At 43.7% G+C, this 16,090-nt stretch overlaps 2 protein-coding genes across 2 annotated transcripts in view; both read left to right on the forward strand.

Annotated features, from left to right (window-relative positions):
* Positions 1-8,055, forward strand: part of col4a6 (collagen, type IV, alpha 6) — an 87,680-nt gene extending 79,625 nt beyond the window's left edge. Inside the window, exons 28-49 of the mRNA XM_061066620.1 lie at positions 106-324; positions 407-565; positions 911-919; positions 2,010-2,180; positions 2,262-2,405; positions 2,491-2,613; positions 2,736-2,917; positions 3,001-3,064; positions 3,150-3,227; positions 3,400-3,507; positions 3,813-3,920; positions 4,000-4,071; positions 4,158-4,277; positions 4,369-4,485; positions 4,638-4,799; positions 4,892-4,990; positions 5,126-5,272; positions 5,393-5,509; positions 5,789-5,980; positions 6,065-6,236; positions 6,343-6,457; positions 6,782-8,055. Coding sequence (XP_060922603.1) covers positions 106-324; positions 407-565; positions 911-919; positions 2,010-2,180; positions 2,262-2,405; positions 2,491-2,613; positions 2,736-2,917; positions 3,001-3,064; positions 3,150-3,227; positions 3,400-3,507; positions 3,813-3,920; positions 4,000-4,071; positions 4,158-4,277; positions 4,369-4,485; positions 4,638-4,799; positions 4,892-4,990; positions 5,126-5,272; positions 5,393-5,509; positions 5,789-5,980; positions 6,065-6,236; positions 6,343-6,457; positions 6,782-7,042 — 2,939 coding nt within the window. The 3' untranslated portion in view covers positions 7,043-8,055. The remainder of the gene's footprint in view (positions 1-105; positions 325-406; positions 566-910; positions 920-2,009; positions 2,181-2,261; positions 2,406-2,490; positions 2,614-2,735; positions 2,918-3,000; positions 3,065-3,149; positions 3,228-3,399; positions 3,508-3,812; positions 3,921-3,999; positions 4,072-4,157; positions 4,278-4,368; positions 4,486-4,637; positions 4,800-4,891; positions 4,991-5,125; positions 5,273-5,392; positions 5,510-5,788; positions 5,981-6,064; positions 6,237-6,342; positions 6,458-6,781) is intronic.
* A 1,895-nt stretch (positions 8,056-9,950) lies between these two features.
* On the forward strand, positions 9,951-14,228 carry ankrd46b (ankyrin repeat domain 46b). The gene is made up of 4 exons (XM_061095797.1): positions 9,951-10,055; positions 11,240-11,582; positions 12,493-12,651; positions 12,732-14,228. Exons 2-4 carry the CDS (start codon positions 11,272-11,274, stop codon positions 12,946-12,948), a joined length of 687 nt encoding a protein of 228 aa, XP_060951780.1. The 5' UTR covers positions 9,951-10,055; positions 11,240-11,271; the 3' UTR covers positions 12,949-14,228.
* The last annotated feature ends 1,862 nt before the right edge of the window (positions 14,229-16,090 follow it).

Here is a 16,090-nt window from a genome sequence, read left to right on the forward strand (position 1 = left end):
TGGAGTGGGAGGAAGTGGAGACTCATCGACCATATTTATTGACAGTTTCTGGTTAAATGAAATGATCCCTCAACGTGTTCTCCTCCGTCCCGTCCCTTCCTGCAGGTTTCCCTGGACCCAGAGGTGATCCTGGAGTTCCAGGTATCCCAGGACAAGGTTTTGACGGAGGCCGGGGGAAGGATGGCATTCCTGGGCGTCCAGGAGCCAAGGGCCAGCCTGGAGAGGTACTGGGAGCCACGCCTGGTGCCCCGGGGCGTGACGGTGTCCCGGGATATCCTGGAGACAAGGGCCAACCTGGGACGCCGGGAGGACCTGGATCACCCGGTGGGTCTGAGACGGAGACGCTCACACTGTCCAGAGTGATCCGCTGGAATCAGCACCTCTATAATTATTCTTCCTCTGGCAGGTTTTGACGGACGCTCAGGCGTTCCTGGACTAAAGGGAGAGCGTGGTGTTGACGGTCTTCCTGGTTTCCCCGGCTCCCCCGGACCTGCAAGTGAGCGGGGAGACGCCATCCCCGGTCAACCGGGACTTCCTGGCAGCAAGGGACTGAGCGGACCACCAGGTGAGGGAGGAGAATCAGAAACCAGCGGACTTCTGTCAAATTTATTCGAATTTCAGAAAGTTTAGTCTCCCATGTTCCACATTCACAAGATCGTGTCTTAGTCTTAGTATTTATTTAAACTAGAAGAAGAAAAATTATGTCTTTTCACCTCATCCCTCCACTCTTACCAGTGTTGGTTCATCCCGGTCTTTTTTCTCTGTGTATTCCTCTCCTCCTCCTCTTTTATATTCCTCCTTGTCCTATGTTTCCTCCTCCTTTCCTCCCACACACCATCATCATCCTCATCTCCGTCCATCCTCTCATCCCTCCATCCTCTTGTTCTTGGTGTTGGGTCACTCGTTATAGGCTGCCAAGGTGAGACACTCTCTCCCCCATCCATCCATCCATCCATCCATCCTCCCTCCATTCTTTTCTTTACTCCCTTGGCTTCCATCCCTCCATCCTCCTGCTGTTCATGCATAAGACCAAACGCTCTAACTGCTCCCTCCCTCTAAGTGTCTGCATCCTCTCGTCTTCTCGTGCAGCGAAACAAATGTCCATCTCCAAAATTCAATCACTCTCAGAGTCAGTGTTGGGGTGTGAATCAAGTGTTGACCCACTATGAACAAATGATAGTTTGCTCACACCCAATGTAAATGACCTCATCACACCCCAAAGCAAAGACTTGTTCAGTTGTTTGTCAAAGTGTCGACTGAAGATGGACATTTTAGTTGTGAGACGTTCAGAAACAAAACATTTCCCCAAGAACCGTGACTACCAGTGTTTGGGTTTTCTTGTTGTTTTTTGCAGCCAGGACTAACCCCTTTAATTCAATTAGACATTTGCATCTAATCTGTGCCGGGAATGTTTGTTATTGTGTTAATTGCAGTAGGTTTGTGTAACGACCAAAACGCTGTTTAACATCTAGAGGCTTATCCTACACTCTTAAAAAGGCTTTTTCTTAAGTTTTCAGCACATCCCCGCATGGTCCCACAGAAGAGCGACATGCTGATGAACAGATGTGAACAGATGTGTTGAAAATGGCCGTCCTTTTTAAGAATGTAAACCAGTAGCGGCTAGCGTGCTTACCTGCAGGACGAACAAACCTCAGGGGGTTCAAGCTCACTAATTCAGTCTGGAATTGCACTTGAGTTTATTTAATATTTGAATGAAACTAAACACGATTAAAGTGTAAAGGTTTAAAATCCTGACACGTCGACAATCTAAGTGCAATTGCAGCCTAACCAAGGTCATGAATAATGCAATGGGGTATTAGTGTGTGTGTGTGTGTGTGTGAATGTGTGTGTGTCAAGCCTTTTTGAATAATTATTAACAAGCTTATTGGAGGTAAGTTAAGAAATTATAAAAAAAACGAGGTAAGTTTATTTTACATTATGATTATGATTTTTTTCTTTGGCCGTCTCACCATCTATTATTCGTCCATTCCTCATCCACCCATCCACAGGTTACCCCGGGCGCAAGGGCGACAGAGGGGACCCCGGATTCCCAGGGCCTGCTGGCATGAAGGGAACCCCAGGTCTGCCTGGCACTCCTGGTTTTCCAGGGTCCAGGGGAACCCCAGGACCTCCAGGACCAGGAACTAGAGACGGAATTCCAGGAACCCCCGGAAGGAAGGGTACGCTGGTGCTCTCCATCTCTTTAATGATAACGTGTGACTAACAGCACTCTCATTTGGATTATTTGTGCCTTTCCGCAGGTGACAGAGGTTTCGCAGGGCTGATTGGTTTCCCTGGACTACCAGGGCGCTCTGGTACTCCAGGCTTCCCAGGAGGCAAAGGACTGCCCGGAGGGCCTGGAAGAGATGGACTTCCTGGTGGATCTGGATACCCCGGACAGAAAGGTAACATTTCCTGGAACAAGATTGAGTGTGATGACACCAGTCAAGTTAGGTCACACTTCACATAGGTTTGTTTTTGCTTCTATAGGTGAGCGGGGATACACCGGCCGCCCAGGCTTGCCCGGCTTACCAAGTCCATTAAATTACTTGGAGAAAGGAGACCTCGGAAGCCCTGGAGGCAGCGCAAGTCCTGGCTTCCCCGGACCCAGAGGTAACACTGCTTCCTGTTGCTGCATCATACTGCGACAGCTGTACATGTCAAACACAATGTTGCCTTTAACGAGGAAATATAACTGCACCTGTAACCGCCCACCACTCTGAATGTGGTTTCAGGTGACAAAGGTCTGCCAGGTCAGCCTGGTCGTCAGGGTCTGCCTGGACTGCCTGGTTATGCGGAGCAGAGTAAAGGACAGCCGGGTGAGTCTGGCTACCCCGGACGAGCAGGAAGTCCAGGATACCCTGGCCCGAAGGGAGAGGCTGGAATCATAGGATTCCCCGGCATATCCGGACCAAGGGTAGGAAAACACACACACTTGTTAAAAAATCCTCATTTGCAAATTTCAGCCAGTCAGCTTCAACTTCTGACGGCTTCTTCCAGGGTGATGATGGTGCACCTGGTTTCCCTGGTAACCCAGGAGAATCTGGTCGACCTGGGGGCAAGGGTAAATATCAGCTATCATCAAAACAAACAAATATATACATTCAGCCTCACACCTCTTTATGAATACATAATACTTTTCCCCTCAGGTATAACCGGGGAGAGTTATGGTGGTTATCCTGGAGGTCCAGGTCCCAAAGGTCAGCCAGGAGAGCCAGGCTTCCAAGGTAAGACTCACATTCCTCAGAAAACTGGCTGAACTGATCAGATCTCAGTGCTCAAATGTGAAAGTTCACCGGCATCCAGGGATTCTCCTCGAATCTGGTCCAAAGGATCACCTCAACATCTGGCTCCTCCCAACGGGATCTGTTACCCATCAGACTGAATATCTCTTTTCAGGTGGTCGGGCTAACGACGGCCTTCCCGGTGACAACGGCTTTCCAGGAAGTCCAGGTTACTCTGGAGCAAAGGGAGCTCCTGGTGAAGGAGGACGGCCTGGAATAATGGGTGAGAGACACCGACCGACACAACGACAAACAAAGTTTGTGATCACATCAGAATGAACCAGCTGGCCAATCTGAGCAGACTGGGCTTTATCAGGAAGAGGGCCTTAAAGAGACAGGAGCTAAAACCATGTATTTGAGACAGAGGCTGAAAAGAGGAGCTGCAGCGTTGGACAGTCTGAGGACAGTGATGTGTTTTCAGAACATTAGAGCATGAAAACCTTTTAGAGTCATGACACTTTCTATATCATCACCCGGGCTATAATCAGAATTTGTCTTCTTAACACATTCATCTCATCCCCTCCCCAGGCTCCCCTGGTTTCCCCGGACCAAAGGGTCAGTCCTTCTACCCAGGACGAAGAGGACAAGACGGGACCCCTGGTCTGCCAGGAGGTCCTGGAGGACCTGGAGCCAAAGGTGAAAGAGAACCACTGATACTCTCTGTCTTTGACATAATGCAGAAAGCAAACCCACTCACTGTTTTGTATTTTTATAGGTTTGCCTGGACCCCCTGGTTTGGATGGACTTAACGGCCTCGGAGGACCTAAAGGCCTCCCTGGAACTCCAGGTAAGGACATCTTTACACCTTTTCGTCTGTCGGCTGCAGTTCAAAGACGATGAGTCGATGTTGATCTTGTTTGTGTTTGGGTCCAGGTGGCAACGCAGGAGGTCGTCCAGGTACCCCGGGTATTCCAGGGCTGAAGGGAGAGAGGGGCGTCTCCTACCCAGGAGCTCCCGGCTATCCTGGAGGGAAGGGAGAGAGAGGACAGCAAGGTAAGGCAGTCTTAGAGTCAGCTGATTGGTTTAGAATCAAACAATCCAATATTGAAATAATGACTGATTTGTTTTTATGTGTTTGTGTCAGGTGGTCCTGGACTCCAGGGATTCCCTGGTCAGTCTGGACTTCCTGGTGCGAGTATTGGGTCCAATTACCCCGGACCTACTGGAGATCCTGGACTCCCTGGACTGGATGGAGAGTATGGTAAATACATTTTTTTTTTTTTTCAAGTTTCCTTCCCATTTTCTTCTTCTTCTCTTTCCTTTCCTTTTGTTTCCTCAATATCTATTCTCCTTCCTCTTTCCATTTCTTTCCTTTTCCTCTCCTCTCTAAACCCCGTATTCTCTCTCCTCCAGGTTTCCAGGGTCCTCCAGGTCCACCCGGCCCCCCTGGTCCAGGCACAGCACAGGGAGACCGAGGTGGTCCTGGTCTGCCAGGCTTCCCTGGCTCCCCTGGCAGGAAAGGAGAATCTGGAGGCCCTGGGGGCCCCGGAGGCCCCGGTTTCCCTGGTATCAAAGGTAGAGTAAAGCTGAAAAATAGTACGAGGACCAAATGTAAAAAATGGAAAGAATAAGATAATGAAGTAAAACATTGGGTTTTTTTTATCCAGGGGAACGAGGTGAGAGCGGTTATGGTGGAGGTCCTGGTCTAAAAGGTTTCAACGGTGACCCTGGTTACTATGGAAACAAAGGAGCCAAGGGATTGCCAGGTAGGGCGACTCCTCTCTTGTCACAAGTAGAATATTTAGTGAAGAGAATCATTTTATAAACATTTTTATCGTTCATGCCTCACGTCCTCTTGCCTTGTATTCTACCCCCCCCCCCCCTTGCCCCCTCCTCTCCAGGGCGTCCTGGTCGTAAGGGTGCCCCCGGAGCTGTGGACCCGAGGACAGATTTTCCGCGAACCTTCGGAGACCTGGGTTTCCCCGGCGATAGCGGATCCCCTGGCGAACCCGGAGTGTCTGGTCGCCCTGGGATACCCGGACCCTCAGGTGAGCAGTCAAGTTTTTCAAATCGGAGTATGGACCAGTTTAAGAATAAAAAAAGAGTTGATTTCTTTCATTTTTATGTATGAAAAATGGAGATGAACATAAAAGACTCTTCTGGTGCAGGTGCTAAGGGTCCTCCTGGCCCTGTGGGTAAACTGGGCAGGACTGGATCTATTGGTCCTTCTGGAACCGTTGGTGAGGGCGGACCACCTGGATTCCCGGGGCCAACTGGAGACCAAGGTTAGTGTTGTGTGTCTGCTCGTGTGTCTCGGTTTAATTCCAGCTGTTATGTCTGTTTTGAAGCAACTCACTCACTCTTAAATCTTGAAATTTAAAGATGGATGCTTCAAGTTTGGGGTTAAAACATTGTTTAATCTTGACCTATTCTTCATTTATTATTTATTTACAATAGAGCTACTGAAAATATTTAAACACATGAATCTCCACATTCTGACGCATGAATTCTGCACTGAAAGCAACTTTGAATTCTAATATTGAATCTCATTTCCTCCTCCTCAGGTCAACCCGGTAACGGCGGCCTCCCCGGCCTTCCTGGTGGAGTTGGCCGCGGCTCCAGCATCGGCTACACGCTGGTGAAGCACAGCCAGGACGCCCAGGTCCCCATGTGTCCTCAGGGCATGGCCAAGCTGTGGGAAGGCTACAGCCTGCTGTACGTGGAGGGGCAGGAGAAGGCCCACAACCAGGATCTCGGTACGGAGACGCTCCACCTGGGAGTTTGGATTTCTAAGTCTCAGCAGCCGATCTGGTAACGGTTCTCTCTCTTTGTGTCTGCAGGTCAGCCGGGCTCGTGTCTCCCGAGGTTCAGCACCATCCCCTTCCTCTACTGCTCCCCCAACGAGGTCTGCTACTACGCCAGCCGCAACGACAAGTCCTACTGGCTCTCCACAACCGCGCCCATCCCCATGATGCCCGTGGCCGAGCAGCAGATCCGACCTTATATCAGCAGGTATTCATTAAAGGCTCTTTTAACTCTGAGGGATCTTTTTTTGTGGTTGTTGTATTTGGCTTCGATTTTTACGTTATGTGTAACGTACGCTTCCTGTTCATTCCAGGTGTTCGGTTTGTGAGGCGCCGTCTCAGGCGGTGGCCGTCCACAGTCAGGACATGAACATCCCCAGCTGCCCCCCCGGCTGGAGGAGCCTCTGGATAGGATACTCCTTCCTGATGGTAGGTTTAAAACAAATAATAACTACTCCCATTTCCTAAAGATTAGTTCATGCATCATTTTAAACGATTTGTGATTCAACATTTCGTCTGTGGAATTAAAAGAAATTCAACAATCGACAGCTTCACCTTGGTTGTTTATCTCAAGGTCGAGGTCAAAGGTCACTGTGACCTGGCCTCTGTCTCCAAGCAACACTCTCTAGCTGTTTCATTTTCTCATGGAGCTTCTCACAACTCGACTTTCGTTTCAAAGTCCAGCTTCATCTTGAAAAGGAGCAGAGGAGAGTTTAAAACAGAGGAAGTTAAACTTTTCTTTTCCCCTCGCAGCACACGGCGGCGGGCGCGGAGGGCGGCGGTCAGTCCCTGGTGTCGCCCGGCTCCTGCCTGGAGGATTTCCGTGCAACGCCGTTCATCGAGTGCAACGGCGGCAAGGGCTCCTGCCACTACTTCGCCAACAAGTACAGCTTCTGGCTCATCACCGTGGATCCCAACACGGAGTTCCGCTTCTCGCCGGCGCAGGAGACCCTGAAGGGCGGCCAGGAGCGCTCCAGAGTCAGCCGCTGCCAAGTCTGCAGCAAGCTGTTGTAGGAGGAGGTGAAGGATGGAGGAGCGGAGGGAGGTGATATGCTAACACTCCAAGGAAAGCAAATAAAGAGGAGGAAATGAGTTAAAAAGAAATCCATAAAAACCAAGAACATGTGACTGACTGAAAACGAGTTCCTCTCCTGCTTCACCGATGGTTTCACGACGGTGCGTTTTCAGAGTGTTTTTTTAATGTTTATCCCCGTTTAGGAATGAGTGTTGGATGGAGGAAATGAAAAGAGAAGGGTTCACGCTCTTCTCTCGGTTATCACTGACAATGGTGCTATTGTTTATGTTCTTTTGTGTGTATTTTGTGTCTCGTTATGTTTTTTTGGGGCAAAAATTGATCAGATGCGCAAAGCACAGTGACCTGAATTAAATCAATTTTAATTAAATGTAATAAAACAAAATCCTCTTAACTCACTTACGCTTTCTCGAGCTTTTGCTTTTTCGATGCAATTTATTCGAATTTTTCAAAAAACGTTCAAAACCCTCAGAACAGTCCGTTAACTATGCATTTGTATTGTCTCGTATTCCTGTGATGTTTTCACATTTCACATTTGGTGCTACACAACCCTGAGAGTCGACTTGAGACGCAGCCTTTAACAATAAGTTGTCTATTCTAACTGCAATAAAAAGACAAACCTCTCCTGTAACAGCTTCAGTTAACTCCAGTCACTTGAATGAGGCCACTCATTTATATTTATATTGCACTGATGTGAGCTCTTCTGGATCAGAACGATAAAAACGAGTGTCTCCTCATCTTCACTTTCACAGGATTTCCTTTTTATGTTGTGACCAAACTTGTATTTTCTTTTTTAATCAGAGTGAACCCTTGACAACAGGAAACACACACACACACACACACACACACACACACACACACATATGGATGAATTATTGCTGTACATAGTGCTTACTGTATTTCCCAGAAAAATATGTTAGCGCAAAGGTCTATAATGTTTAGCTCCTTGTTGTATTTCGATGCTCTCCCAGTTTCGTGCCTTTTCACTGTCTGCGGATTATTTCTTACATTGAACTGTCTACGTGTTTTTGATAATATCCGCGGGCAGTGACGGCCTCTGGGTGACTTGTAACCACTATGACCTCTGTGTCTGCACATAGCTCCACTGGTAGCCCTGACTTCATTCCCTATGTCACATTTTACCTTTTCTGTTTTTTGTTTTAAGTTTTCCTCTGTTTTTTTTGTCTGCATTTGCTGGTTTGTAATCTAGATTGTAATTATTTTACTTAAGTCTTGATACTATCCCTTGGTTTTATTTACTGAGATGGGAGGGAATGGGAAGATTATGATGTGTACATTAAATATTATGGAGAAAAAAAAACGTCTCTAGGATGTTTTATATGGAAAGTATATTCACAGCTGAGGATTTAACAGCAGGACAGCGGTTGTTGTCCTTTTGCTCTTTTACCACATGTTCAACCAGCAACATGCTCAAAGTGCCTAGAGCGACAGAAAAAAGAAAAGTGCAGTTTTTTCCTCAAAGAGGAAAAGAATCATAACACGTCTTTTATTGTAATGTGTATTTCTGTGCTCACACATTTGGAAATAAAGTTTCTAATCCAATCGAGAAATGCTGAATTATTTTTATTATTTGTGAGTTTCGGCTCCGTCTGGAAGATGGATCCAAAGGTAAATTCAGTATTGGTCTGTGTTTCTGATGAGAATATTGTATATATATATATATATATATATAGACACTTTGCTCAATAAGTTCAGAGAGAGACTGATATGCCTGTGTTCAGGACCTCTCTGACTACCTACATACTTAATATCAAACATATTTACTGTATAGATTAAGAGATTTTTCAAAGTAAAGTCCAACATGTTTACAATCAAATCAGTTAATTTCTGGATTTTTCAAAGTTATATATATATGATGTTCTATATACAGATACTGAACGTGGCATAATTCTCTTTACTACCTGGATATGAAGAGAAATGACTGAATAAGATAAGATAAGATGAAATACTTTATTAATCCCACATCTAGGAACTGAACTTGTTACAGCAGCATAGTCAGAATGAGAGCATGTGAAAGTACAAAATAAGCAAAGAAATATTATAATAAATAAAGATTTACAGTGAAAATGTACATATAAACATTTCACAATTGGCAATATTGAATAAATATATACATTTATAGTATATGGGCAGGTATGGTGTACGATATGAATAGATGTATAACAGTGATATGTGCTATTATATATAATGGGTATAATGTCACAGTAATAACTAAATAGAAGTGTACAATATATAGTATAATCATATAACAATTTATGTGTGTACTTTGTATAAATGGGTATAAATTCACAATAATATACAATATGATATAAATGTAAAATTCCATGTGGAAAGTAATAGAAAATAAATAAAGTATACGTCAGTTTTAGATTATACCTTTTTTAAAGACTTTATTTTTATTTTTATTTTTTTTAACAATATATTTATTGAGTTTTACATATAAGAAACATACATTCAAACATTTATAAACATACAAACGTTTATGAACAACCCACAATCAAAAACTCAGGGTAAAGAAAAAGAGGCAGAAATCAAATAACTTAAAATAAGATTAAATAAAATAATTAAAAAAAATACATATATAAAAATATAAGAATAAATGAAAGTAAATAAAGACATAATTATACAAATACAAATAAATAAAATAAAATTCCAATCAATCAAATCAAAAGCTTAGATAAAATAACGTTCTCTTATTCATAATATTAGTTAGTTACAATTAATATTCATCCTATTAAGTGCTGCTGTTCTGTTTCACTCATTAATTTCTTTAAGACTTTATTTAATAAACGCCCATAATTCCGAGGCAGAACTACAGGCACTACACCTCCAGGGCAGCAGGTGGCGCCGCTGCGGGCTCCGAACAACCCGGAAGTAGAGTTTAGCGTCCTAACAACAACAACACAGCTAGCAGCGTTAGCTCGAAGGAAAGCGACGAGTGTTTGTTTCTGCTGAGTTGGGACTGAACAACAGGTGGGTGGTTACACACAAGTGAACACGGACTCACACAGCAGGTCACGTAGAGGATGCGTCAGTTGTCAAATCTTCACGTTAAAACGCGTTGCAGGTTAAGCTAGCATGCTACCGTTAGCCCCGCTAGCTCGTTAGCTCGTAGCAGCTGCAAGTTAATGTTTAATTAAACTATGTGCGCTGCAGAGACAATTTACCAAGATTATTGTGTTGTTATGATTTGTCCCGTTGCTGCCTTATTCATCCCTGCTAGCTGCTAGCATTCCAGCTAGCCGCCATCAGTATATATATATATATATATATATATATATATATATATATATGTTAGCTTGAAATGAAGTTGTAGCTTTGTTTTTCATCAGAGGATAGAAAGACATCATATGTCTTAATGGCTGTGATCTATCCAGGGTGCTTTGATCTATGAATCAAGTCCGATCATGAACTGCATTGTAATGGATTTCTGATGTGATGCAACGTCGGATGAAAAATCATTATATCTCAGGAATGATTTAAAGACCAAGTTTATGGAGTTATGAACTGTAATAATCACTCATAATAGTGTTTATTTGTTTATACTGAGGTTAGTGTCGATGTGAGAATCCAGAGCAGTCAAGCAGGGTTCCCGCGGGGTCTTAAAAAGTCTTAAAAGGTCTTAAATTTAATAATCGAAATTTTAGGCCTTAAAAAGTCTTAAAAAGGTCTTACATTTGATTCGGCCAGAGCTGAGAAGTTAGAGGTTTCGTAGTGTTCGATGGGATGTTTAATTTCCTTCTCTGGACATGTTTTATGGAACATCCTTTTATTTCAATTTATTTCAGCATGTTTAAAGCATGTTTAAAGCTTGTTTGACTTGTGTATTGTTATTGTTCTTATGTTGAATGGGTATAAATTTACTTTGTAAGTAATTCTGTGACTTATTTCTTCTTTCATAGTAATTTTCCTTCATACTTTTTGCCAGTATGGTCGTGAAATAGGTCTTAAACTCTATTCAAAGTGGTCTTAAAAAGTCTTCAATTTATCTTGTTAAAACCTGTAGGACCCCTGTCGTGGTTTGTTGTTGTCGTCTGTAGGTTTATTACAAAGAAACCTTAATGTGGCTCCAATGATTTAAGTTAAGACCAGTGACACGTATTGAGATTTTCCTTTTGACGCCGACGTATATTATTGTCTGTTTTTCCTCGTCGCAGGTACGCTGGAATTTTCTGACACCCACTCGGACATGTCCTATGTCTTCATCAACGACTCGTCGCAGTTCAACGTGCCGCTGCTGCAGGCGTGCATCGACGGAGACCTGCCCTTCGCCAAGAGGCTCCTGGAGACGGGATGCGACCCCAACATCCGGGACAACCGGGGCCGCACGGGCCTGCACCTAGCCGCCGCCCGAGGGAACGTGGACATCTGTCGCCTGCTGCACAAGTTCGGGGCGGATCTGCTGGCGACTGATTACCAAGGAAACACAGCGCTGCATCTGTGCGGCCACGTGGACACGATACAGTTCCTGGTGTCCAACGGCCTGAAGATTGATATCTGGTGAGAAATGAAATAATCTCAGTGGATACGGATGAAATTCGTTAAAGTGTCGTGTTTTGTTTGATCCCATTGTTCCGAATTAGGCTTGCAAAATTCCGGGAATATTCAAAGTTAGAAACTTTCCGTGGGAATTTATGGGAATCGACGGGAATAAAGTGGAAAGGTTATGGGTAATTTATACAAACTGTATTTACCTTGTCATATACAGACATAAATTTAAACATTTTGTTTTGTCATAGGCTGATTTGAGCCCTGAGGAAACTTTGGGCACTTGACTATATGCTTCTGCATCGTTGTGTCATTCTTAACATAGGTCTTTGCACAGTATTTGCAAATGTACACAGCCTTTCCTTCTACATTGGATGGGGTGAAATGTCTCCACACATGAGAGAGTGCACGTGGCATTGTTCTGTAGAATAAGATGAGAAAAAAGTTTGTAAAAAAACACTAATGCAATGCCAGAGATATAAATAGTTAGCCAAACAATTGGAATCGTCTGTAAACATATTTTACAATTGATGGATAAATGAATGGAAATAGTCTAGATGAACAGATGAACAATCCTCAATCAGCATGCTCATATATTTCCCCAGTAATATCATGGAAACTTACCTGACCTAGTCCTGCACACTACAGCCCTGCTGTAGAGTGAAGCATGCTGGGAGTTATCTGTGCATGTGATGGAAGAATGCACAGTGGAGGGTTGAAACTCAATATACATCTATAAAATAGAGTTTTGAATGATGTTTTTATTGCTCAGAGTTTAATTTGCGTAGGGTTTTTTTTTTTTCAAAATTCCCGAGCTTAACTTCCCATTGAAAGTGTCCGGAAATTTACCGGAAACTTTCCGCCCCTTTGCAACTCTATTCCGTATGTGTCTATTAACGCGAAGCCATCTACTTCACGACAGTAATCACAACGGGTCGACTCCTCTGGTGCTGGCGAAGCGGCGCGGCGTCAACAAGGACGCCATCCGCCTGCTGGAGGGTCTCGAGGAGCAGGAGGTGAAAGGGTTCAACCGAGGGCCGCACTCCAAGCTGGAGACCATGCAGATGGCCGACAGTGAGAGGTGAGCAGGGGTGGAAAGGCTGAGGGAGGAGGGGTTTATTCAGATCTGCCATTAAATGAAATCCCCTCTGTCTCCCCCAGTGCGATGGAGAGCCACTCTCTGCTCAACCCCAACCTGCAGAGCAGCGAGGGGGTCCTCTCCAGCTTCAGGACCACCTGGCAGGAGTTCGTGGAGGACCTGGGCTTCTGGAGGGTTCTGCTGCTGCTCGTGGTCATCGCCCTCCTCTCGCTGGGCATCGCCTACTACGTCAGCGGCGTCCTTCCTTTCTCCACCAGTCAGCTGGAGCTGGTCCACTGAGGTGGAAGGCTGGGGGGGGGGGATGAGGGCAGTGAGGAACAAGCATGGCTTCAGAGGGTAGGAAGATAATCAAGGGAAGTTCTGCTTTCGACTGTTTGTACCTAAACTCCGATTGTTGCTTATTTGCTGCCCTGATCTCATGTTTTATTCTCTGTACAAATAGCTAAAGCATCATTGTTTTGTTATTAAATTGCATTTTTAAAACGCACTGATGCAAAAGCGCAAAACCCATTAAAAGCTTAAAAACAATTACTTAAACAAGCAATGTAAACTTTTGCGAGGTTGTGGGATGACTAACAGAAAGACCAACACTGAGACAACATGTGGGAAGCAACACTACGTAACTTCTAGTAAGCAACACAACTACCCATGATCCTTTGCTTCCTGAACCTGAAGAGCTGCTTCTGCAAGAAATCCACCAAACTTTTGTTTAGAATTCGTCCTTTTTTAGAGTGTTTTTAACTTCTCACAGGAAATGGAACCCACTCACCAGAGTTACACAGAACAGATGTTCAGGGAGTGAAGGAGGAAACTTTTGCCTGATTCACACTCACACATCAGACTCACTTTAAGCAAGCTGGTTGTTTAAGGTTCAAAAAAAGTTCCATAGTGTTGCTTCAACGTGCCACATTTTATGAAACACGTCCCGCTCATTTCAAGCTGCTTCTGAAACTGTTATAGTGACGACAATATGATGCTTGTTTTGTTACACACAGTCATACAATGACATATCCTGCTTTCCTTCCCTGTTACAAGCTGTATATTTGCAACACTCTTTTATTTTTATGTTTGTTTGTCTAGTTTCTCTGTCGTGCTATTTATCAAATGTCCTCTCTATTCATTTCCTTTCGTATTGTTTGCTTGTGTTAAAATGCTTTGCCTCTTATTGTCTATAACCCGGTTTGCTCTTGAAATGTCTGCATTTATTAATTCAATGAATATCTTAATCCTGATAAGTGAAGCGGTTTAGAACAGCACCTTGACTGTGTGCCTTTTGAGTTCATTGACATTCCTGCCTGAATCATGAAGCATTTTTGCATTAAAATCTACCGCATTGTTTTGAACATCATCTCCAGACGCAATGCTTATAAACTAGGATTATGGCAGCAGATTAAAGGTTATAGCTTGTTCTCTTTGTATATTCGTTATACTACATTCATGTCCTCGGAAACTGTCCATTTTATTTGTTGTAGGTTTTTCCCGAGTTGATTTTCTGTGAACAATAACACATTTAATGTAATTCCTAATTTAACGTGGAAATAAAGAATGTGTATGAATGATTGGAATCTCCATAAAGATCTGAAACCATCACCACTTTGTCTTCCACCTGAACGCTCATATTTACAGCTAGTGAATATTGTGCTTATTACTTGTTTAGATGTTCTGTATGTACAACATCTGTCTATTTTCCATACACTTCAGGGTTAGCCACCACTTATTTATCTTTCAGAGAAGAAAAACCTATTAACAAATTTATTGTTTTACATTTAAAGTTTTTTGGGGGGAGGGGGAGACCAGAAGTAGCCAGAGAAAACCAAGACATCAGATCAGAGGCCTTCAATCACACGATTACCATGACTACAACGATGACTAAACTTAAAGCTATCGGCACTGTTGTATCCAGCACCTTGGATCTGGAACCTCCCACAAAGCAGTTCCCTCCATTCGAAGTTTGAATCTTCTTAAAGTGCAGCTTGGTATGCTTCAGCAGAATTTGGGAGAGGACTTCGATCGTAGATGGAGTCTGTCGCGCCAGCGCAGCCTCCAGCAGCTCCTTGGTGCCAAACTCTTTCCTCAGGTCATAGATCACGGCCTTGCTCACATTCTTGGAGCCCTTAACGTAGGCGATATACCAACAAGGGTCGGTGATCCCCTCCATCACTCTGTCAATAATCGTTCTGCAGTACTCGATCCATCGATCGGTCGATTCTAATTCCTGCGCAAAGTTGCAGTCAGAGAGAACTCGCACCGTCAGCAGGGACACGAACATCCGGGTGTGGTCCACGCGGTTGAACTCCAGATCGGTGTCAACCCTTTTCGGTAACTTCTTCATTGTTGATAATCTGACTTCACTCCGGGACTATTTCAAAAAACAGCTTCTCTGAAAACACATGACAGATTTTCTCTCCTGCCGTTCCCCAGTAATTCATCATAAGCAGTTTATGCCTATGCTGCAAATGTCCACTTATCCTTTGTAAGAGACTTGTGCGTGATCCTTGGCTTTGATCTCTGTCGTTATATAGACACACTGTACGGCTGTGTGTCGCCTTTTATTTCCCAAATCGATTCAATCCTATATCAATTCAGTTCGGGGTATTTTAGTCTACAACGCCAATTTTGCTTGGATATAAAATACATTTTCTTAGAACTAAAGCTGTAAACTGTGCAAGGAATTGGAAACCTCTATCTTGATGCATTATTAAAGATCAAAAGATGAATAAAACATGAATTAAATAAACCACACACAATCAAAACAATAAATAATATGGACTCTGCTTCTTTTAACAAAAATAGCTGGATGAACGAGATGCTTATGGTTGTATGAGGTTAGTATTCCAGCGTTTCCTACTGTGTGTGTGTGTGTGTGTGTTTTGTTAGAATTTCCCTTTGTAAAGATCAAAGCACACAACTGTTATTTGCATCTACGTCGAACGTTGACAAGACAAGATAAGATAAATCACAAGCATCAGTTTAAAGAGTAAATAAGGAAACATACGGAGCATATTAAAATAGTAATAATATTTACAATGTGTAAAGGATTGCACATACAAAGGGATTGAGCTTGAACTTTGTCTGGAGGTGAGAACGGGAGTAACCGAGGTCAGATCATATCACAACGTGTTGATGCTTCATTGTGTCGCTGTGCTTTGCATGTGTCAGTGAAGAATCATTTCCTCATGTTTGGATCGTCTGTGTTTTGGGCCATATTCAAGCATTGTGTAATTTCAGATCAAGGTCACTCAGTGCGTACTTAGTCCAACAATATCAGTCACATGAAGAACTTATGGCAAAGATACTGTGTGTTCCTCATCAGAGACAGAAGAAGAGGCCCATTCGTGTTGTGTGGGGGGGACTTGAACATGATTTACTAGTTTAATTGAGTCCAATGCTTTTTCTTATAGTTGTTTAGTTTCCTTATTGC

Source organism: Limanda limanda, chromosome 22 (genome assembly GCF_963576545.1).
Source record: "Limanda limanda chromosome 22, fLimLim1.1, whole genome shotgun sequence".
Classification (NCBI taxonomy): domain Eukaryota; kingdom Metazoa; phylum Chordata; class Actinopteri; order Pleuronectiformes; family Pleuronectidae; genus Limanda; species Limanda limanda.